We start from the raw sequence: 22,773 nt of genomic DNA on the forward strand, positions 1-22,773 counted from the left end.
CAGGATCATTGGCTTGAGCACATCAATGGCACTGTTGGACAGTTCTTGCTGAGTGTTAAGATGATTTATGTAACAGACCAAAGCTTTGCACAGTAATACATTATAGTCTCAAGCTATCAACCCTCGTTCATGCAGAGACAAAAGAATCGGAAAAATACCTACTTCTGAAGGTCTTCTCAAAAGAAATTGGAGATAATGTTGATGCCGTTTAAACTCTTTTGAGAGAAATCACCATTACATGCAATGTCTTAACTTCTGAAAACAGATAGAGGACGTTTATCATTTTTCTTTTCTTTTTTATCATTTTTCTAATGAACTCTGCAGTTTTCTTTGCTTTCCACTTAGTTATTTGAATCATGCAACACGAATTTTCAATAAAAGATGAGACACATTTAAATATTGGGATTTTTCTATCCTGAAATTCCAGGAATTATGTTACAGATTAAAAATTAAGGCATTCCATATACATGTGATGGCAGTTCTATTTATTTATCTTTTGAATAAAGATCTATATGAGAAACATATTTTACAATGTTATAACCATACCCATATTTTCAGTGTATGCATGATTGCACGAAGCCATCACATAATTTAAAGATATGTACAAGATGATATCTTTTGAATCCTTCTGAGTTATGGGATTTCTTGTCACCAAAGATCGAGTGCTCTGTATAATGATTGCAATATGTGGACAGAGACCCACAAAGACAAGTCCCCTCTGGTAAAAAAAACTAGATTTTAAAAATAGAAGAATAGGCAAAGTCCAGAAGAGAGTTCCCGTTATTTGTTCCTGGTCAGCATATATTAACACTCTATCTAGACAGTATGAAAACATGAATTATCTGTACTCAAAAGAAAACTCATCCTAATTAACATTCCACTTCCAGATGCAATATAAAGTCAAATAAGAATAAAAAAATAAGAACAGACTGTAGCAAAAGGAAATGTGGATTGCAGAAAGAGAAAATAATATAAACAGGATACCAGGGTCATGGAGTATATTAAGCAATATGATTAAAAAGGAATGTGAGTATGTAATTAAACAGACTGGGGCAATGAAATCTTCCAGAAACCAGGTGAGAAGTTTCCTTTCCTTTGTCACTCAGATGGGGGTACTGGGAATGTTCAGCGGGACAGGGACAATGGCTTTAGTCAAATGGCTGAAAAAGCTTACAAAGAGATCAAATCAAAGGAGATTGGAAGGATCCTCTGTTACTTTCCTATAATCCAGTCTCTTGTTTCAAGTCTCAAATACAATCCATCTGATTGGCAATTTCACCTTCTTGCCAAGAGTCTCCCAGGGAAGACAGCCTTTCTACAACACAAGGCAGTGTGTTAGAAAGTATAGCTTTTGTGGCGAATTTAGACACTGAAATTCTGGTTCACAAGTTCATCGACAATGTCCCTAGGTCAGTAGGAGCAGAACTGTCAGGAGCCCATCAGCCAGGGATGCTGGTCTACCTGTGTGGTTCCCCGACAATAAGAGTTGTGGCCCTCTGCACATTTCCGTCATTATCCTCTGAGCTCTTCAGCAGCCTTCCCCTGTTCACTGTTGCCCACTATCATTTTATTCTTTCATTTCAAAAATGCAATTTCATCCCATTAAAATAAAGACAAAACTTGATCTTAGGTATTTGTGGTGGGCAATTAAATGAACATATTATGTGTGAATAGGGCTGCACTGTGTTTCAGTATTTCTGGCAAGTTGATCAATGGCAAATATACTGAAATTCCTTTATAATGGTGTCTAATGGTGTCTAAATCCCCTACTATACTGTCCATAGTTGTTTGTTTTCTTGTCCATGACCCAATCCATGGCATGTATAAATCTATTTAATAATAACCAGAACTATGCTAAAGCTGTCATTTATCAAGAACTTTCTTTGTGGCAGACATAGCTTACTGGGCTTTTTACCAATCTTATTTTTTTTGCTTTCAATGCTTAAAAGAACCCTGTGAAGCAGGTTTTGAAACTGAGGCTCACAAGGAGTCAGAAACGTGCCCTAGAACCCACACTAATAAATGCTTCAGAGCACCTAGATGCAGTTCCTGTCTACTGGACTCCAGAGCCTCCATTCCTTCCAACATGCTCGTGGCCATTCTTATCAGTCACTGAAGGAATCATGAGTACTCTCAGCCCATCCAAAAATCCATCCCCTTCTCATCACAAAAACACGTAGCACTTTATAAGCTAAATGTGCAAATACCAATGGTGAGATTTTAAGAAAATGACTTGAGGGCGCCTGGGTGGCTCAGTTGGTTAAGCAACTGCCTTCAGCTCAGGTCATGATCCTGGAGTCCTGGGATCGAGTCCCACATTGGGCTCCCGGCTCGGCGGGGAGCCTGCTTCTCCCTCTGACCCTCTCCCCTCTCATGCTGTTTCTCTCTCGCTTGCTCTCTAATAAATAAATAAATAAATAAAATCTTTAAAAAAAAAAAAAAGAAAATGACTTGAAATAGTCAATGAATTTGCTATGTAGAACCATGAAAATACTCTCTTGAGGATGATAATAGTTTGAAGTTACTACTTTAATGCTTCCAAGAGTCCCCTGGTGGCCTTGAGAAGTTCGTATGTATTACAGAATTAGCCAAGCCTTGTGACAGTACAGCCCACATTCCATGATTCTTAGCTTCTGTTCCCTGGTCACATGGGGATACACAGAGCCTCCTGCACTAGAGTAGAGCTGTCCTGTGGCGTATCGTAGCACCAGCCATATGATGAGACTCTCCTGCGTCTAGGACCAGTGAGTAGCTGAAGACCAGGGAAAGTCTGGTTAAGTAGCAATGATATAATTTTGATTGTTTGAGTTCTTTAGATCATGCAGACTGGCTACCGGTTAGAGCAAATCACTTTGCATGCTTCTTTGTTTCCAATTTACCTTTCACTAACATGGTGAAGGTCCAAGATAAAATTAAAAGTATTGGCTTGAATCTTATGCCACCATCCCTAAACACTTTGTCTCTGTCTGTGTAGATGGTCACCATTGATTTTTATCATTCCCTGGGGAGAAGGCAAGCTGTATGGCTCAGACTGCTGATAAGATTCTCATCTCTAGACCAGTAGGGGTAAAATGCACTATAAAGGGTGATAAGGAATATGACACCCCCTTGCAAGTCCATACCTGTTCTCCTCCAGAATTCTACTATGGATCCCAGCTCTCTAGATCCTCAGAAGACCTGGGATTGACTTGGTGGTCTCTAATTCAGGCTTAGGGGGAAAAAATTAAAAAGCATAGTCCTGTATCTCATGGGATCTGCAAAGGTCTTAGAAAGGGATGTTGGTCCCAAGACAGCTGGAGAATGAGAAATACTTGGAACTCATGGCCTTCCTGAGATTCAAAGGAAGAAAATAAGCCCAAGTCAGAAAAGGACCTTAAGTCAGGAGACAAGTGTATTAGGTCCACTGTGTCACCCAGGGATGGCCTTAACAAAAGCCTTCTTTGCCCACACCCTGGTCTCATCACTAGTGTCCCTGTTCCTGTGCTCAGAGTACCTTCTCATCCCCTCCATGCTCCCTTGCTGTGGGCCATGCATGGGGCCTCACACCTGCTGTTGCCAAGGGATCCTGATGTGGAGTTGAGGCTTCCTTGGGGTCCTTAGCTGATGTTCTACCTGCAGAGGGGCTAGGTTCCAACAACTTCTGAGAACCCAGGGGCCCCACTCACCCTTACAAGTCCTCTGGGACCTCTGTGTCACTATGGAATGGTAAGTGCAAGCCATTTCAGAGGGACACCAACTACCCTGCCCCAGACTTTCTCAGGCCACTTAAGCCTTTATATCTCTGTGTCTGGCTTCCTGACATGCTGAGAGATTAACTTTATATACCGTGTTGTCAGCTGGCCAGTGCAAAGTCTTGGAAATACAGTGTGGGTATTCAAGCCCTTGGAATAACAATTCACAAATTTCATGCCTTTAAAAAGTCATCTTAGCATTCATTCATTCATTTATGCATTCATTCAGTGATTCATTTGTGAATCCATTCAACAGACATCGAATACGGATTCTAACCGGGCAGCCTCCTGGGGAATAAGAAAAACACTGGATCATATCCTATTGTAATACTCTCTTCCCCAAACTGCAATTTTCTCTAATAATATATATCTTACTATTGTTAAGTCAAACTTATTCCTATTAAGTTTTTCAAAATTAAAATAAAGATGTCAAGTCGTAGAAATCAACATAGAGGAATTAGCTAATTCACTTCCACATTAAAAAATAATTAGTAATTAGTCTGGCATTGGAGTTTTTGTAAGTTTTTTGACATTTTAACAGTCATACAATTATTATTATACTTTTATTTGGCATCAATTACACTGTAATGGGCTCATGGCAAATAACCATATCATGACTTCTAATGTAAAAAACAGAAACTGCTAAGTAACCTTATGTTGTTAAAATTCCTGATCCATGTAACTACCCATTACCAGTTAAGTTGTGGAATCTGTGGTTTAGGTATATAAGTGCATGGATTAAATAACATTAATGTGTCATTACATGAAAATAAACCATGTAGCTTTGTTAAATTGCAGTACAATTGTTATCACTGAATGTAAAGTGATATAAATTAAACTAAAACACCACAAATTAAGATTTAACTACTGAAGAACTGCTAGCATGTAAAGTTATGGTATACCATGGATAAAATATCCTTGAGTATTTTCAGAGGCTTAATAGCATTTATAAAATTAAAAACATCTTTCTCCTTTATCCCTGGCATTAACTGTACCTTATTTAAGAAAGTTTCAAACAGACACCATTAACTTCTTAAAAGAGATGTATCAACAACTTCAGCCTTTGAAATGTCAACACAAAGACAAATTATGCATTCTTGTGCTCATATTGAGTAAATATTTTAGAAGGATAAGCATTGGGATGGAATTTGGGATAAGGAAAGACCTGAGACCAAAGGTAATGTGAATTCTTAAATTGTTGGTCCAAAACTATTGGGTATTGACAACTTTGTATCACTCAACTTAATAAAATAGTAGCAATTAAACTGCTTCTATGTCACAGCATGTGTCCATCTCTCATATATACTGAGCTGATTATTTACCAGCTGAGTCAAAGTGACTTAAGTTCTGAGTCTCCATTTTCTCTTCAGGAAAACAGGATAATGATAGCCACACACAGGATTATTGTTAAGGATTAAGTGAAGACCACATAGTCAAGGACTCAATGCAGCGCTTTTAACAAAACCAGCATTAATACATGTGCTTCCTCTCTCTCCCACCTCCCCACTTCGAATCTTTTATGCTTCTTCTTAAATCAATACTTGTACCAGGAACTGATGGTTTACCTCTATAGACTCAAGGTCTAAAATATACCAAACAAATGAGAATTTAATCAAACTTAGGATTTGATACGGACCACGAATATATTTTTCAGACAAGAGATCTAAACTATAAACAGGAAAATTTGGTACCAGATGATTGAACTTTTAGAGCTGGTGGTTTTGTTAGCAGAACTCTAGATATTAAAGAACAATGATCTGCAGAGATGAATCAAATCTTTTCCTTCACCTACCCCCAGTCACTAACCCACACGTGCCTCTACGTGACCAAGTCTCAATTCCAGATGTTCCCAGTAGTGCTTCATTTCATCATGTCTCCTGACAGCACCTAAACAAATATATCAAAACTTGTACAACATTTAGCAAGTGCAACTTGAAGATTTTCTTTCTGTTAGACAAATAGACGCCATCTGGAAAAAATAACCCCAGGCGCTTGGATGCAGGAGCATGAAGCTTATTGGCTGAACACCCAATGAATACCTTACACTACTTTCTTTGGCTCCTACCCTCTGCCTGCTCATTTCAAATCTTGCACACTTCAGCAGGCTCTGTGCTGTTAGACAAGCAAGTCCTGTTACCCGTGCACTCAAATACTAGGAAGACATGCTTAATTTGAAAGATAGGCTTGCAAGAGTGATCAGGACCCAAATTGTTTCCTTTTTATTATAACACCTGCTCTATAAAGGACTGCTAGATATCGCTATGCCTCTATCTTAATTGGGAACAATATTTTATTATCTGGTCCCTCCTCATAGTTTCAATGTTTACCACCTTCCATTTTAAACAGGAGTGTCCTCATATAATCTTTCCTTCCTTTTTTGCTCCTCCCTTCCTTTTTTTATCTAAAGCTACTTTCCAAAAGGAAAAGGCCCTCATATGTTGTTATTTATTTTACTGTTTGACTTTTATTCCTAAATTAGTATTATGATAATGTCAGTGTGCTATTGCCTTTCAAAGTAGCTGAACTGAATCAAAATGGCTGCAATATTATTTAGCAGCTTTTAGAGGAAAATCAAATAAATGAGAATAGTCAGAAATCAAGAAAACAATCTTCATTTTATTTTGATGGTATAATCTTCATGATAAAAATAGCTTTTAATGGTTTTTTTTTTTCATATATCAAACTTCCTATACAACCACAGTTATGCAACATGCCTAAGTTGTGTCTTTACTAATTATTTTTCTTTTGTCAGTTGTGAGCATGCAACGTTTCAAAACTCAAAAGCAATTGCCCCCAGAACTTCTGGAATTCATTTTATTATGTCTCATGATCTGAGCAGTAGGGAGTCCTATGAAACATGTTTGATTAAACATTAATTTTATAAATTGCCTTCTTTCCCCACAATTCCCATGAAAAAGGTATTCAGCTAGATTAAAACTCTGGAAAATTTTAATGGGACCTTTGAAATCTGTTTGAGTTCAGTTTCTTGGAAAAATAAAACTGCCTAATGGAAGTACTCTTTATACAAGGAGTGGATATGCCTTTGAGGGAATTTTCTTCCGTGCATATTAGTGAAATGACAGCAGGGTAATCTGCATGTTTGAAATGTGTTTGCCAAATCCATAAGGCTGCTTGTAATCACATCTGAAGGGGTCGTGTGTATTTGTTCACGGTGATGAAGAAGAAGGGGAATGATAATTTGCAACAATATCCCTTGTCTTTTCAGTCTTACCCTGGTCCAAGCCTGGAAAGTGAAGACTTCAACATTCCACCAATCACCCCTCCTTCTCTCCCTGACCACTCACTGGTGCACGTGAATGAAGTTGAACCTGGTTACCACTCTCTGTGTCACCCAATGAACCATAATGGCCTGCTACCATTTCATCCACAAAACATGGACCTACCTGAAATCACCGTCTCCAATTTGCTGGGACAGGATGGAGCACTGCTTACTAACTCCATTTCTGTGGTAAGAATCTGTTACTGATTTGTGGTGGGGAGCGAGGGACGTAGTGAGGGTAAGGTCGACTTTCATGGGAGAAGCTTTACATTGTAGTAACGCAGGATTCAGAAACTAAGCATAAGTTTTTAGCTAGGGAAAACATTCTCCATACGTTCCTAAAGTAATTTTCTGTCTTCTGTTGACTTCAAGGCAAAATCAATTAATTACCTGTTTGATCACTCATACGTCTAACCCAAAGTTCTAAACCCTATTTGACACTGAAGGCCCTGTCATAAAGTTGAACTGTCTTACCAGCTTTCAGATAAAAAGTTATCTTTAAAGGGGCCACAAGCAAGACCCTCACATCTTCTGAATAGGAACTGCTGTTCACCGGATTTCTCCCCCATTTTCCACAGATTACAGGATAGGAAGGTAAGAAAACATCTTCATTTGTATTTTGGAGGTACAATTCTAGTGACCAAAATTTATCTCCATTAAAGTGTTTCAATCTATTGGATCCATTGTCCCCATGAATCTTCAAGTGTTCTGTACTTCTCAAAGTTAGTGGGAATGTGTATCATCCAGAAAAACCAGCAAACATTAAATTTCCAGCCCTCTACCCAGAAGTCCAGGGATCTGTATTTTTAGCAAGCATCCCGTGTTTGAGAAACATTGACTTATCATGAAATCTTTCCTTCTGGTTCGTGTGTCATCTAAAACCTTAGTCATTTCTCTGTCTATATCTCAAGTAGTGAAAAATAGTTTCAGCAGTATATGGCCAAGGACAGAACTCTTTACCTTGTCATCAAACTCTCCCTGAGGTTAACAGTGACTTTTAATTAGCACTCTTTGGTTTCCGTTGTTCAATCACTTAACAGTACATGTAACTCAATTGTCATTTTGGTAAGTCACTGAACAGTGCTGTCGTGCTCACGATGAACAAATTGATTAACTTGCTCATCTTATATGGCTTCTGCTAGGCAGCATTCACATTATCACTAATCAAAATCATTTGGGGATGTATCTCTAACTTGAGTGTCTTTACAAGAAGGTTTTCCTATTAATCATGAATGTGAAGGGTGGGGGTTGGGGAGGGAGGGTCAAAGAAACCCTAAAGTCACTTTTCGAGAATGAAACCCAGAGCCTCATGCCATGACAGTGTCCAGATTCCCCTAAGAATTGGCAGCTAGCTCAGTGGCCAAGAGAGAACTCATTCATAGCACTCACGGTGGCAGAAAACTATTGCCTTGATTTTTTATTCTACCTGTATAGATTTGCCCTAAGAATACGAACTATGGCTTCATAAAATAGGACATGGAATTTTAAATGAATAGGCTAAATTCGTAAATCTGAATCATGCTGTACTTCAAAGTAGTCACCTTGAAAAGTCACGTGTCTATTCCTCTTTGGGGCTAGGCCTTCAGACCCAGTTCTGGAGTCAATGAGGCATCCAGGTGACGCCTTTATAAGCACCACCTGTTTGCTAAGAAGGTGAAGAAGAACACATACACTGTATACACTACCAAGTTGTCCTCTAAGCTTTCTCATAGTGTGAATGGAGCGGGGCCATAGAAGGGATAATGAGATATTCACTTCTGTAATTCAAGTCTCAAAACTCTTTTCTCCTTTATATAATTTGCCTTCTTAGCATTCTGAGGACCATCTCGATATACCACTCACTCGTTAAGAGATGCTTCTTCAGTGTATATGTGCATACATACATTGTGTGCAACTTCAACATATATGCCTCAAGGATTTCCCCAGAGTTGCCAAAATGACAGTTACTCCATCCTCAAATGGCATGCTCAGAACTGGACCTAGTCACAGCATGAAATGCACCACTTTCTAGGTCCTTCCTCCACTGTGCTCTCCTCTTGCCCTATCCGGAGCTTCTCCTCATCCAGATTTCTTTATGCTTTCCCCACCCAACCCAATGTCAAAAACTGGACTTTAGGTATTTTCCCTTCAATGTGGTATTTCCTTTGGAATTTTTAACACTGTGCAAAGCAGAGGGGCCCTGTTTGGCCTACGCTAAGGGGTGAAGCTCTAATTTGCCATTCTGGTTCTTGGCAAGGTGCATCTAGCAGGATATTTTGTAGGATGGTGAGCCTTCCCCATACCTCCCAGACCACATTCTGAGGTGGACATCCACTATGCCTACTCCCAGTACTGTCCCTACCATTTTATGCTGTTATGTAAAAAGCTACTCCAACAAATAATCCAATTCTTGGTGAGGCTTTGGATGGGCTTTAGCGCAGTCCAATAGAACTTTCTGTGATAACGGCTTTTCTGTTAGCCATGCCGTCCAATAGCAGTATTCATTGGCTATTGAGCACTTTAAATGTGGCTGGAGTGACTGAAGAACTAATTTTTATTTTATTATATTTGAATTATTTTACATTGAAGGTAGCTACATGTTCCTAGTGGCTGCTAGATTGGACAGCATAGGTCTAGTTAATGTTGATTCCAACATTAAATGTATATTAAACCCATTTTTTAAGCCAATGTGGTCTTGGAGAAAGTAATTTCAGAGATTAAATTTATTGTAAGAATCCTCTTTTAAGGCTGGGATCTCTGGCTGGAGTCTAGGAGCCAGAGTTTGATATACTGTAAAGTTGCAATAGAAATCTAATAAAGTTGGGTTGGCAGGGCTGACTTCATAGGAGTCTACTAATTCCTTTGAGAAACAAGGAGCCTCTTCAATTCTTCTTTTGAAGTATGTGTCTAGAATGCCATTCATCAGCGTGTACATTTTTAATTTATTTTTTAAATTTTTTTATTGTTATGTTAATCACCATACATTACATCATTAGTTTTTGATGTAGTGTTCCATGATTCATTGTTTGTGTATAACACCCAGTGCTCCGTGCAGAATCACAGATCTGTACCTCTGAAACAAATAATACAATATATGTTAAAAAAAAAAAAAGAAAAGAGAGAAGAAGAAGATAGCAGGAGGGGAAGAATGAAGGGGGGGAAATCGGAGGGGGAGACAAACCATGAGAGACGATAGACTCTGAAAAACAAACTGAGGGTTCAAGAGGGGAGCGGGGTGAGAGGATGGGTTAGCCTTGTGATGGGTATTAAAGAGGGCAGTGTGTACATTTTATTTACTGTGATCTAAATGTTTGAAAGTGCTCAAATGACTGATAAGATGTAGTCACTGTCCTTCAGAAGCTTATAAACCACAGAGAAAACATAAATAGGTATGAAACAATTAGAGTAAGATATGAAGCAATTAGAGACCAGGAGAAATGCTAAACTCAGTTTTACTGACCAATGAACCCAGTAGGAATTCCTACTTGAAAGTTGGTAGAGTAATCTGGTTTGGGTAGTCTATAAAACCTAGTGGAAAACGTAGGGCTGGAGGCAGGGCCTGAAAGATGGTCTTGATTTGGACAAACAGAGAGGGAAAGAAAAGGCATATTGGAGAGCGTTTACAAAACAGGTTGGTTATTTTAAGTTGGAAGATTTGACCAAAGGCTTCAAAAACCAATAAAAGGACTAGGGGCTTGATATGATGGATTCAAAGAAACCGCTGGCTGTTTTCACTCGAGGCAAAAGCATTATGAAAGCAGTATCAGAGGAGAATCCTTCTGGCATCTTCCTGGATGGATAGCGATGGTAAGAAACTAGAGTTATGGAAAGTCTGAGCAGCCAGTTGTCATAACTCAGCAAGAGGTGTTGGGGAGATACACAGGGCGGTGACAGTGAGAACAGAAAGATGGGCTACTGAGCTGTTTTCACATCATTCCCAGATACAAATGGATCTAAAGATGAACAACCCTTCTTACAGCCATATTTTACATTTCAAAAGCACTCAAGGGTTCTTCGCTTTGAAAGGAACTTTAAGACTGTAGAATATTTTCTTCACATTTCTTTGTAAAAACAGATTAAAACTCTTCCCTAAAAACTTTGATCGTGCCCAATATGATCTCAAAGTTTAACAACCGAACTCTCGGTCAGTTTGCCAATTGTTGAAATATGTTTGTGAAGAGAGTACAACATAGATCATCAACGCTCATATAGACAAGGAAGTGATGACTACAGAAATCCAGATGTAAGCGCGGCTCGCCTAGAAATACAGTGCTCTTTCCAAGCCCTTCTTTCAAGGTCACCTACAATAATAAAAGCTAACACTTGTAGATTCTAAATAATAAATTTGCTGCAACTTTTATAATCCTATGAGTATAAACCACCCTAGGCAGATTTATGTATAGGACCAACTATCTCCGATTGTATTTTCCAAAAGCTTTTCAATGTTATTAAAGCTGAGCCTTTGTGTTAGTGTGGTGTTCTCATCTTGGTGTTAGTATCTTCACATGACGGAATTTTAGAATTTGAATGAATCAACGGGGTGGAAATATTTTAGTTCTCATTTAAGTATTATACATATTTTAGAGATCGTTGTCATGTTTTGTTTTGTTTTTTAAGATTTTATTTATTTATTTGACAGAGAGAGACACAGTGAGAGAGCGAACACAAGCAGGGGGAGTGGGAGAGGGAGAAGCAGGCCTCCTGCTGAGCAGGGAGCCTGATGTGGAGCTCAATGCGGGGCTCGATCCCAGGACCCTGGGATCATGACCTGAGCCAGAGGCAGACACTTAATGACTGAGCCACCCAGGCACCCCAGATATTTCATTTTAAAGATAAAGTTTCTTATATCTGCTTGTTCTTATCCCCAATGGGCAACATAAGTGATACAATATTACTGATTATAAGCATTTCCTACGAATGTCTAATATATTAGACATAAAAAATTAGTTCATAATTAGAAATCAGTCTCTGAATGAGTATTATTATCCCAATTTCACAATTGGAAAATGGAGGTTCAGAGTTATTAAGTGACTTGCTCAGTGGCTCAACCCATAAATACTCCAACTTTCTTATCTGAAAAGCAAGGATAAAAATAGTCCTTAAGTCATGGTGTTAAATAAATATTAAAGAATTGCTTAGAAACGCTTAGGAAGCGTTATGTAAGTTCGTTAAATGAATGGGAAAAGTGGGGTGCCTGGGTTGCTCAGTCAGTTAAGCATCCGATTCTTGGTTTCAGCTGAGGTCATGATCTCATGGGTCATAAAATCTAGGCTGAGTCTGCTCCCGGCTCAGCGGGGAATCTACTTGAGATTCTCTCTCTCCATCTCCCTCTCCCTCTGCCGCTCCCCACACACTCACGCTCTTTCTCTCTCACTCTCTCTCTAAAATAAATAAATAAATAAATAAATAAATAAGGGCGCCTGGGTGGCTTGGTCAGTTAGGTGTTCAACTCTTGATTTTGGCCCAGGTCATGATCTCAGGGTCATGGGATCGAGTCCCACATCAAGCTTTGCATTCAGCATGAAGTCAGCTTGTCCCTCTCTCTCTGCACCTCCCCCTGCTCTCTCTCTCTCTAAAATAAATAAACTCTCTCTCTAAAATAAATAAATAAATAAAACCTTAAAAATAAATAAATCAATCTTTTAAAAAATGAAAAAGGCAAGCTTTTTCTTGACTCTTTTGGAGGAGTTAAAATGCATGAGAGAGATTTTCCCAGAGTTATTTATACTTTGATCCTTAGTCTTCTTCACATCTGTAGGAAAAAAAAAAAAGACAACAAAATCCTATTCACCAAAAAAAGGCTTTACCCTTTACTGAGTATCCTTGTATACCATTATCATTTAAACCAACATCTTGGAGCCAGACCACCTCAATTCCAATCCTGCCACTGCCACTTACCAGCTGTGTGACACTGAGCAACTTACATAACCTTTCTGTGCCTCAGTTTGCTTATCTATAAAATGGGTATAATAAGATATTTAATCCTATAATGTGAATATTAAAGAAGTTAGTATCTGTAAAGTAGTGCCTGTCGCACAGTACGTGCTAGATATATTCAGTGGGAATCCCTTTCTGATAAAAAGGTCGCCAGGGGGCGCCTGGGTGGCTCAGTCGGTTAAGCGTCTGCCTTCTGCTCAGGTCATGATTCCGGGGTCCTGGGATCGAGTCCCACGTCTGGCTCCCTGCTCAGCGGGGAGCCTGCTTCTCCCTCTCCCTCTGCTGTTCCCCCTGCTTGTGCTCTCTCCCTCTCTATCAAATAAAAAAATAAAATATTAAAAAAAAAAAAAAAAAAAGGTCCCCAGGGTAGAGTATCTAGATTGCTTTCTGAAATTTGTCATAAACCTATATGGAGAGTGAAGCACACTTAGGGTGAAATTTCTTCCTCCCCAAGTTTCCAACATTTCCTTTTTGTATATTCTTGCTGGTGCCATTTTATATGTCAGTAGTCAGTTGGGATGCCCACAAGAAGTTCGATTTCTGGCACTTTAAAAAAAGTTCCATTTTCTTAAAGTCCCTGTTTTCTAAGCCCGGCCTATAAAACAGGGTAGAGTTTCTATTAGTATATACTGTTGAACAAGAGCCAATTAGTTCTGATTCTCTAGGTCCAAGTTAAACAGCTATTCATGACCCAATATTACAAGAGTTCCATTTTTCTCAAAATTCTCTTGAGTTACTTTGATAGTGCATAACTGATGAGCCTGAGCTTCTCAGAGAGTGGAATCTGGTTAGAGGAGCATTGGAACAAGAGTTTGAAAGGCCAGGGTCTGCTTTGGATAAGCTTGTTAAGCATGGGCAATTTACTGCACCCCATCTGTAACCAGCAGGATTGGGTTAGATCCGGAGGGTCCAAATTAAGCTCGTTGGAGCCAGAGGAAAGCAGGAGTCAGCCACAGTGGTGTTGCTGTTATTCGTCTCACTTGTTCACATTTCCTATAAAAGTTCCCCTGCACAACGGATTCTGTCCCCCGAGAAGATGGAAAACCACAGAACTAGTTGATCTCTAAGACCCAGGCCAGGGCTAGCATTTTCCTATGATTCATACTCTGTTGACACACAACTGTGATCCAGACTCACGACTCACCCAACTTTCACTTTGGTCACTTAGTAATTTTTCCTACCGTCACTTTGGCTTTCTAGTGTTTTACCTGTCCCCCCTCCCCCACCCCGGGCCTGATCGGTTATTAAGATATTTGAATCTATTGAACAGAACGTTTCTTTGAGTGGAAAATGTTGTTCTGCCCTTAAGAAGAAAGTGATGTTGCTTGATGAGACCGGACGGTGTTTTCATGTTGTTAAAAAGAAACGACAGAACTATTTTGGGAGAAAGGTAGAATAAGAAAATATCTGTACTAAGTATGCACAGTTTAAGCAAAATCCTTTGGTTCCTACAAAAACTGAAATCAAGAGCCTCTTCTTTTTCTCTCTACTCTGGCACATTCACTGCTGGGTTTAATTATGGATGGGTAGAAGGGAAAATGCAACCTTGTATAAAGTCATCCAAGCCTCACTGCCTGGCCTATATGTGGCCATTGCTTGTTCTTTGTGCAGTCAACAGAAGCTCTTTCATACAAAGAAAAACCATGCAAAGTTTTAGAATGGCCTCACAGAAAGGAGTCATTTAAGACCTGAGCTTTTTGTGGAGTGTGGTTCCTAATGACACATTATAGAAAACTTACAATAAAAAAAAAAAGCAACAAAGGAGATTTCAATTTCTTTGAATGCTTCAAATTTCCAGTTCTGGAGTTGAAAATGGAAAAAAGATGTTAAAAGGCAAGCAAATGGGGGGCAGGAGGGGGTGTGATTTCCCAAATGCCTTATTTTTCCAGGCAACAAAAGCAAGCATCATGTATATACTCAGATTTATTGTCATTTTCGGCATTCAGTCATGCCACACTTTGCATTCGGAGGCCACTGTACAGCTGTCTTGACAAGCATTCACTTCAGAAGGTTCTGGGCAGGACACACGAACTGAAGCAGGGGTGTTCCTCTGGGTCTAGAGGGAGTACGGTACATCAAGGAAGTCAGATGTATTTGAGCAACATGAATTTCTAATATGTTGCCATTATGGAAAGGACCACTGGCATATTGAATAATGTAGCTTTCAAAGCCAAGCAGAAAATGTGATTACAGGCAATTTGATTGCTGTTTTTAAAATAAATATTTTTGAAATCTTGAGATATTTTATTTCATGTAATGCATCAAGTATGTAACAGTGGTCCAGAGCTAACTAAATATCTTTCAGGACACGAAGGAGCTGATGATGTCAGCCCCATTTAGATATGAAATAATAGAAGCATTAGTTTAAAATGGAATGGAAGTCACCGTGGTTTGTTTCTTTCTTTAAAAAACAGGGGATGAAAAGCAATAGAAAGAAATGATTTTGCCCATTTTGACAGAAGAAAAAAGACGAAGAATAATTATTTAGCATTATGCCACAATTCACGAAATGTTTTTGCAATTACAGCCTGGTTTTGGTTGGGTTTTTTTTCTTCCCCACAAATTATCCTTTTTTGAATATTGCAGCACATGAGAACAATGTATTCAACCACTTTAATGCTGTGAAGAAATGGGCTGGTTTTGTTCTTATTTTTGACCACATATAATAAAAATGTGTGGTTTGGGTTTTTTTTTTTTTAATGTCAAATTCCTAATAAGGCCAAAAATAAGTGTTGTTTGTGGTTAGTTGTTAAGCTCTACTTCAGCCCTTTCTTTGCTCAGAACAGGCTACTTTGAATGTGGTATTGATAAGGAGTTCAATGGACTCAGTATGTTAATGATTTGGGACTATCTTTTAGTGCTACAATAAAATATTATTCCAAACTGGAGTTCTCCTTAATAGTGTGCAGGAAAGGAGCCAATTTAAAAATAACACTTTTACTTTCTTCTGCCAAGTAAGGAAACTCAAGATCGACTTTGTGTATAGGGCTCGTTGTACTTTTTCTTCAGCCCTGGAGTTCGTATGGATGTGTGCCTCACCCATGCACAGAAGAAGTTAAAAAGCTATAAAACCAGTTATATAATACACAAACTCTGAGAGTTATTCAATCCAGCCTCTTAATTCCAGGCAGGAGTAAACCTAAACCATTTCAGATATGTGGTTTTCTACCTAAGAGCCAAAATTCCACAATTTTCCTTGGTAGCCTGTTTGTATTTAATTAACCTTGTAACATTAAGTCAAATTGCAGTAAGAGATTTAGATTCCTTCCAGGAAGTTCCTTATTAAAGTTAAACGAAAATCTCTTACTACAATTTTCGTCTACTTTGTCCGCTTCAGACGTCTTAAGGCTTCCTGGAGCACAGCTGATTTCAAGTAGTTGACATTTATGAAGTCGGGTGTGCAGTTGTGTTGTATTTGGCCCCAACAACCCCGATTCCTGTAGCCTTTCCTCAAAGGTCATATTTTTCAACTTTAAAATTGAATTAACTTCCTTTAAAAAAAAAAATTGGGGATCTTCAGGCATGTGCTGACCACAATGGAAGGCATAGCTCCAGACAGGGTCCAAAGTTACAGATTAATTTCTGAATTTTTCAAATAATTCTCTGCCCCACATGGATGTTTTTAGGATAGGCTCTTGAATAGCATCACTGATTGCTGACATATTTAATTTTTGGCTCACTCATAGAAGTGTCCTCAGAGAAACAGATGCTAAGTAGAACCATGAGTAAGACTCCCCGGACCCTGGCATGAGGTTTCGGCCACTGGGTATCCCCTGCAAATTGTTAATAAAATGTTCCCTAAAGTGTTGAGGGGGGAAGCTTGGGAAAAGCAGCACAGAACCCGGATGAAAGACAGGTGGGAATGGGGAAGATAAACAGCCAGTGGGGCCTGTCTGTAGGAATCATGTAGCTGAGGGCTCCATCCCAGGGTGCCGCCCTCCTGCCCTTTCTCATTATTGGCTTCTTCTCCTCATTTTGGGTCCAGCAAACATTCCATCCTCAGTCCCACACCCTAAATCGTAGCAATAATGCTTCATATCTGAAGTTCTCACTATAAATCAGGCCCTAAACTGAGCACTTGACACATGTCCTTCTTGCCCTCTCTTTCCTTCCCTTGCCTTTCGCCAACAATGCTCAGGACGTGCCCTCCCCCACGGAGAGGAAGATTTCTTGTTCCCTCTTGCTCCACTGGGCGAGCTCTCTACAGATAAGAGGACCTAGATACCTTGCGAGCTTACTTAGTTTCATTCCTTTCCGTAGAAATTATTGATAACAATATTATAAGCAGTGCACCGCACTTAGTAAGACCTTGGTAACTCTTTCTGATCAAATGAATGAACTCATTTGTCCCCACTGGGACAAATTTTTCCCCGACAGGTAGGTACAGGATCATTATTGCTCTTTTATGCTGACACTTCTAAGCCATTGTTTAGTCTTCTAAAATGATACAACTATTCCAGTTTTTTAAAAAAGTTTGATGTTCGGGCGCCTGGGTAGCTCAGTTGGTTGAGCGACTGCCTTCGGCTCGGGTCATGATCCTGGAGTCCAGGGATCGAGTCCCGCATCGGGCTCCCCGCTCAGTGGGGAGTCTGCTTCTCCCTCTGACCCTCCTCCCTCTCGTGCTCTCTGTCTCTCATTCTCTCTCAAATAAATAAATAAAAATCTAAAAAAAAAAAAAAGTTTGATGTTCTGTGTCATGGGTCTAAATGTTCTAGCCCACTATAATACTTTAAATATAGCTAAATGAATTTGAACTCTAAATTCGCATCCAATCTCGTACTCTTAATACTTGAATCAATTTACTACTAACTATTCCTAGCCTGTACCACTATCCAATTGATATATTTGACAATCAATTACAGTGTGTTAGTTGAGCTTCCTTTTTAGGTGAATACTTTTATTTTCTGAGTAGAGCTATTTTTATGGAGAAAAATTATCAGTAAAATTACAAGACTTCTAAAGAAATATGTTTCTGCCTAGTCCCCAGAATCTTGGAGGCAGAAGAAGCAATGTGAACAATTAATGTCTGTTAAAGATTGGCCCCTATGACCAGTGAGATTTTTTTTTATTATCATTACAAAATGATTCAGTCTTTGACTTGCCATGTGCTTGATTTGTGCAAGTAGATTATTAACATTAAAATGTTGCATTATAAACCCATTTAGTCATGGAGTCAGAGGAGAATGAGTCTAAAATGCTTTCCAGGAGAACAATGAACCAGTCTCATTTCAAGACACCACTTCCTTCATTATTCATTAACTATTCTTATCTAGAGCATACGGGAACATTTTAAGAGCAGGTTTTGGTTTTTTTCCCATTTCAGTTTTTTTCCAGTTTGAAAGTTCCGAGTTCTCTAATGTGAACAAGCATTACCTATAGAGACATAATAATTGTCTTTCTATATTAGCCGTTTATATACTTTGTCGGAAGCAAGACACACTCCTTTGGAGGAAAGGTATAAGGTGCTACAGGATCTTTGACCATTTGGTACAGTCATTAAAATATGAGATTCTACTTCCCTTTTTTGGACCATTTAAAATATCACAAATGCCATAATCACCCAGAGAACAGATCTTTTTTTTTTCCTTCACCTAATGAATATATTTAGCATTCTGATTAATATATAATAACAAAATTGATAGTTGAACATCTTTGAATTTAATGGAATGTACAAATCCCCCAGAGAAATCTAAGTACCATTTAACAGAGGGAGGATTTAACTCCTTTTTGTAATTCAAGATAGCAATTCTATTTTTGATAGGCATGGAACTTTGTCAAAATTTGTCACATTTGAAAAGTATTATTATTCTTTAGCATTTACGTTTTGCTTTTTTAAATCAAAATCTTGATTGTCTTTAATAAAAAATTACTCAACCCCCAAAACACATTACACTGTTAAAACTTTTCATATTTTCGTATGCATTGCATATTTAATCACACTCTCTGCCAGCCAGCAGACATAAATAATGGCTTACCAAATGGAGCCAGGACCATACTTCATACATCGTGAAACTTGAAAATGCACTGAATGAAAAATAAGTCCTTCTTTGTTCTTTAGACAGTAGATTCATAAAGATTATTGCCAAAAACGTTAAATTAGGAAGACTATGAAAAGACAAAACGTTAACATGTTACAACACTTTCTTCCCATTGTGAGGTTACGCATATCTCATAGTGCTTGAACGATTAACAGGAGGAGAAGAGTCAGGCCCAACCATGTAACTATTATTCCCACACGGAGTAAAAGTGTGCTATTTGCATCTGTATTCATGGATGTCTCTGGCTCCCTCCAGAAATCTATAGAGTTACACATTCATATGTTGAGTGTGTTTGGGCATTTGGGACTCTCACCCACAGTGAGGGGCTCAGTGGCCTGCGAAGGCCATTCCCCCACTGGGCAGATACAAAGTGGGACCTTCTGTTACTTGGGATGTGTTCTTTTTTATGGATTGTTACTGCTTTTCCCCCAAAGCAGCCTCATTTCTAAGAATAGCAGCACATGAGATGAGCCTGTGTTTCCCAGCAAACAGCAGACACTGCATTTTCCGAAGCTGTGCCTTGCTGTCGCATCTCACCCCACTCATCACACTTGTGTGGAGTGTCTTCGTTGTGCCTCGGATCTGTAGGTGTTATGTGGAGTGACTATTAGAATCCAGGAGCTGACAGTTCACTTGGGAGGATGAGGGCCACCTATGACACACATGGAAAATTGGAGACAATGGAAGATCAAACTCTCAACGGCGGTACCTTCCTTAAATTGTCCAGGGAGTGCAGTGGTCCCCTGCAGAACCTGACTAATGGCTTTGCAGTCTTGGGAAGTGGTATGAGTGCTTGGTCCACTGGTGGGTTCTGGGGTGAGGCGGCCTGGACTTGACCCTGCCTGGCCCCTCACTGGCTGCATGTGACTCTGAGCAAGTGACTTCATCTCTCTCTGCTTCACTCTCATCTGGTGGTGATGACTGAATGGGTCTATGCGTCTGAAGCCCTCGAGCCATACCAGGCAGACAGCGTGCCTCATGTCAGCTAAGTTCCATGATCTGCCGTCTTTGAAGTCCCAGTTGCTTGTCTGGGGTTTCCTTATGCTGTCTGTGTTTCCACTTCTAGTCACTGGCGTCCATGTTCTATGTGACATTCTAAGAACTACTATGCCAACATTTACTGAACCCCAACTAATGCCAGGTCCCAGGCAAGGTGTTTTACAGTTTCCTCCATAGTCCCCACAATCACACCAGGAAAGGGTGGTGTAATAATCCTTATTTTACCCGGAAGGACTGAGGACACAGAGGTAGGGCACACAGGTACACAGGTGGCAGGTAGTAAGGTGGGCAGGCTAAGGGATTGTCACCTCTGCATTTCTGGTAAGTCAGGGGCTCAGTAACTTTGCACTGAAAGCCTTAGTTGAGCATTTTGTCCTCTCCCTCCCCCTATGGAGCATGTTCTCCTAAACCCCGATGAGCCATCAATGTTGACCCTAGCCGTGCCAGCCCAGATAACATTCGCCATTCTGCCCTCTTTTATTTTTAAGAAAATAAACTCACTCTATTTTTACATTGCTGAAATAATAATAATCTGAGAGAGTGGGTAGAGGAAAAGAGAGATCATAGAGTCCAGGGGAAAAACGATAGCCTTGCTGTTCTGACTGGGTGACTTTGACAAATCACTTGACCTCTCAGACTCTCCGTTTCCTTCACCATAAAAGGAAAAAAAAAAAAATGGGATGACAACAATAATATTTACATCACCATGTGGTTGTGGGGATTAAGTGAGACACAAGGTGGACATTGCTCGCACCTAATAGTCTAAGTACGTTCTCTAGTCATCACGTTGAATAAATTAGAATTCTGACTAATGAAAAATGTTCGCTATTTGTCGAAAATCCAATAATTTAAAGTTTGAACTCTTCTGCAAGGAAAACGGTGTTGCCTCCTCAGGTAGCAACACACTATGCTAATAGACTAGGATTCGTGCAGTTCTGCCTCGTGACCAGGAGTTGGGCGATCTGCCATTTGCTACAAGTTCGTTATCAGCCAGCCTCAAGATATTCGTTCCTCCCCTTCGTTAGTATACAAAATTTACTTCTAAAAGTACAAAGATATTTAAATTATTTTATAAATAAAAGGAGGGAAAATCCTGGGCAGCTTGCCAAAGATAGCAGATCTGAAATTAGCTAGAAATGGTTCCTTCTCTTTATTAAATTCCTACTCTGTTTTTCTGACGTGTTCATATCAACTTGTCTCTTCATAAAAATTTGAATATTCCGTATGACAGAGGATTGATAAAAGCCAAAGAAATAGATAATTGTGAATAAACTTCGACCAAGTTTTCTTCATTCCTGTCCGTTAAGGATAAATTACTGTAGCCAGAGTTACAAAAGCATCTTGACAGGCCAAGTCCCAAATGAGCAGTGTGGTCAGATCCCCCCATGAGCCCAGGGCCCTCCCCGATATACCCAATGTGCAAGGGACAGCATTGGCCCATGAAGGAGGATGGAGCCAGAGTGTAAATTTCAAAGCTCTCCCCGTCAGTGGCCTCCTCCCCACCCAGCCTACGGAATGTCCCAGGCCCTGAGAGCAGTGCTATGGAGATCCTCTTGTGGGGCCAGAAACCAGCTGGGAAGTTACCCTGTATGCATATTACTGTCCATGCTTAGTTATCTCAGAGGAGCAGCTGCACGGTTTGAACGTGTCAGCACTTAGTGAGATGTTCATAATGATTCGTAATCTGAGCTAATTCAGCTGCCTGTGTAGGATCTCCCAAACAGGGTTGAATCTAGGATGGATCCAACTACTAGGGTAGTTAAACGGACCAAGGTGCTTTTATGCACAGTACAGCCAATCTTCACAGCAATGGGAAAGGAACACATTATCTTTGCCTATTTGGAATAGTCAATGCACAATTAAAATGGCACCTCGGCATTAGGTGATTAGGGTATATACCATGTTTATAGCTTTAATCATGGTACAACAAAATGCTGCTCCTTAGAGCACAAGGTAATTGAAAAGATTATGCATTTTATTGGCACAATGGAAAGAATATTGAAATCAGGGCTCCCTGGGGGCAAACATGACCTCATTGGGTCCAAAGTTCCCATTATCCTGCAGTGGTTACCAAGATGGGCACTTCTTAGCTGCAGGACCCGACACAGGGTACTTCAGTTCTTTCCCCCTTTGTGAAATGGAGGTGCTGGTTGGTATGTTGTGTTTCTTCCCGTGGGACTAAATCAGAGAGTACAAGTAAGGCAATCATAGGTTCTCACATACAATACATTATAAACAGGAGATAAGTGCCTGTTTCTCTGGGATGCACCTTAATACTGGAATTTCCTTACTCTCCTGTGAGGTTTTATAAAACAATGAGTTCTTTATACTGTATGTAACTGATACAACTTGCAAAGGAACGCTTTCTTATCAGTAGTCATTTAAAATTTTGACCTTTTTAAATTAAAACAAATTCTAATTCTCTGAGGCTTAAAAGCATGATTTCTAAATGTAGAGTTTGGGTGAATCTTAAGTTCTGGTCTAAGTTGCCATTGAGAGCTTTGGCGTGAAGGGTGGAAGAGACACAACTGGGCTGAGGGACATGTCAGTGACCGTGGATGAGGGACTGCCATAGTGAAGTCTGGAGGATGCTTCTTGCCAGTAACGGGCTTTACAGCAAGAAAGGGAGGGGCGCTACCATGCCCCACATGTCCTCACATCATTCTGTAATGATCCTATGATACAAAATGGAAAAAGGTGACAGTGTTCCAAAGAAACACAAGCAAAATACACAGAAAGGAAATGACTACAATACACAGCTTCCTGCGGAGGTGAGGAAAAGAAGAAATTAGGAATTAAGTCTCCCTGG

At 39.7% G+C, this 22,773-nt stretch overlaps 1 protein-coding gene across 2 annotated transcripts in view; it reads left to right on the top strand.

Moving 5' to 3' along the window:
* TOX (thymocyte selection associated high mobility group box) overlaps positions 1–22,773 on the top strand; it is a 295,904-nt gene that overhangs the window by 159,441 nt on the left and 113,690 nt on the right. For both annotated transcript variants that reach the window (XM_045899001.3, XM_064588294.1), the window contains exon 3: positions 6,958–7,200. In XM_045899001.3, the coding sequence (XP_045754957.2) occupies positions 6,958–7,200 (243 nt within the window). The remainder of the gene's footprint in view (positions 1–6,957; positions 7,201–22,773) is intronic.

This window comes from Mirounga angustirostris, unplaced genomic scaffold (genome assembly GCF_029215605.1).
Source record: "Mirounga angustirostris isolate CCGP_5_RB_7025 unplaced genomic scaffold, mMirAng1.0.hap1 SCAF_4, whole genome shotgun sequence".
Taxonomy (NCBI): Eukaryota; Metazoa; Chordata; class Mammalia; order Carnivora; family Phocidae; genus Mirounga; species Mirounga angustirostris.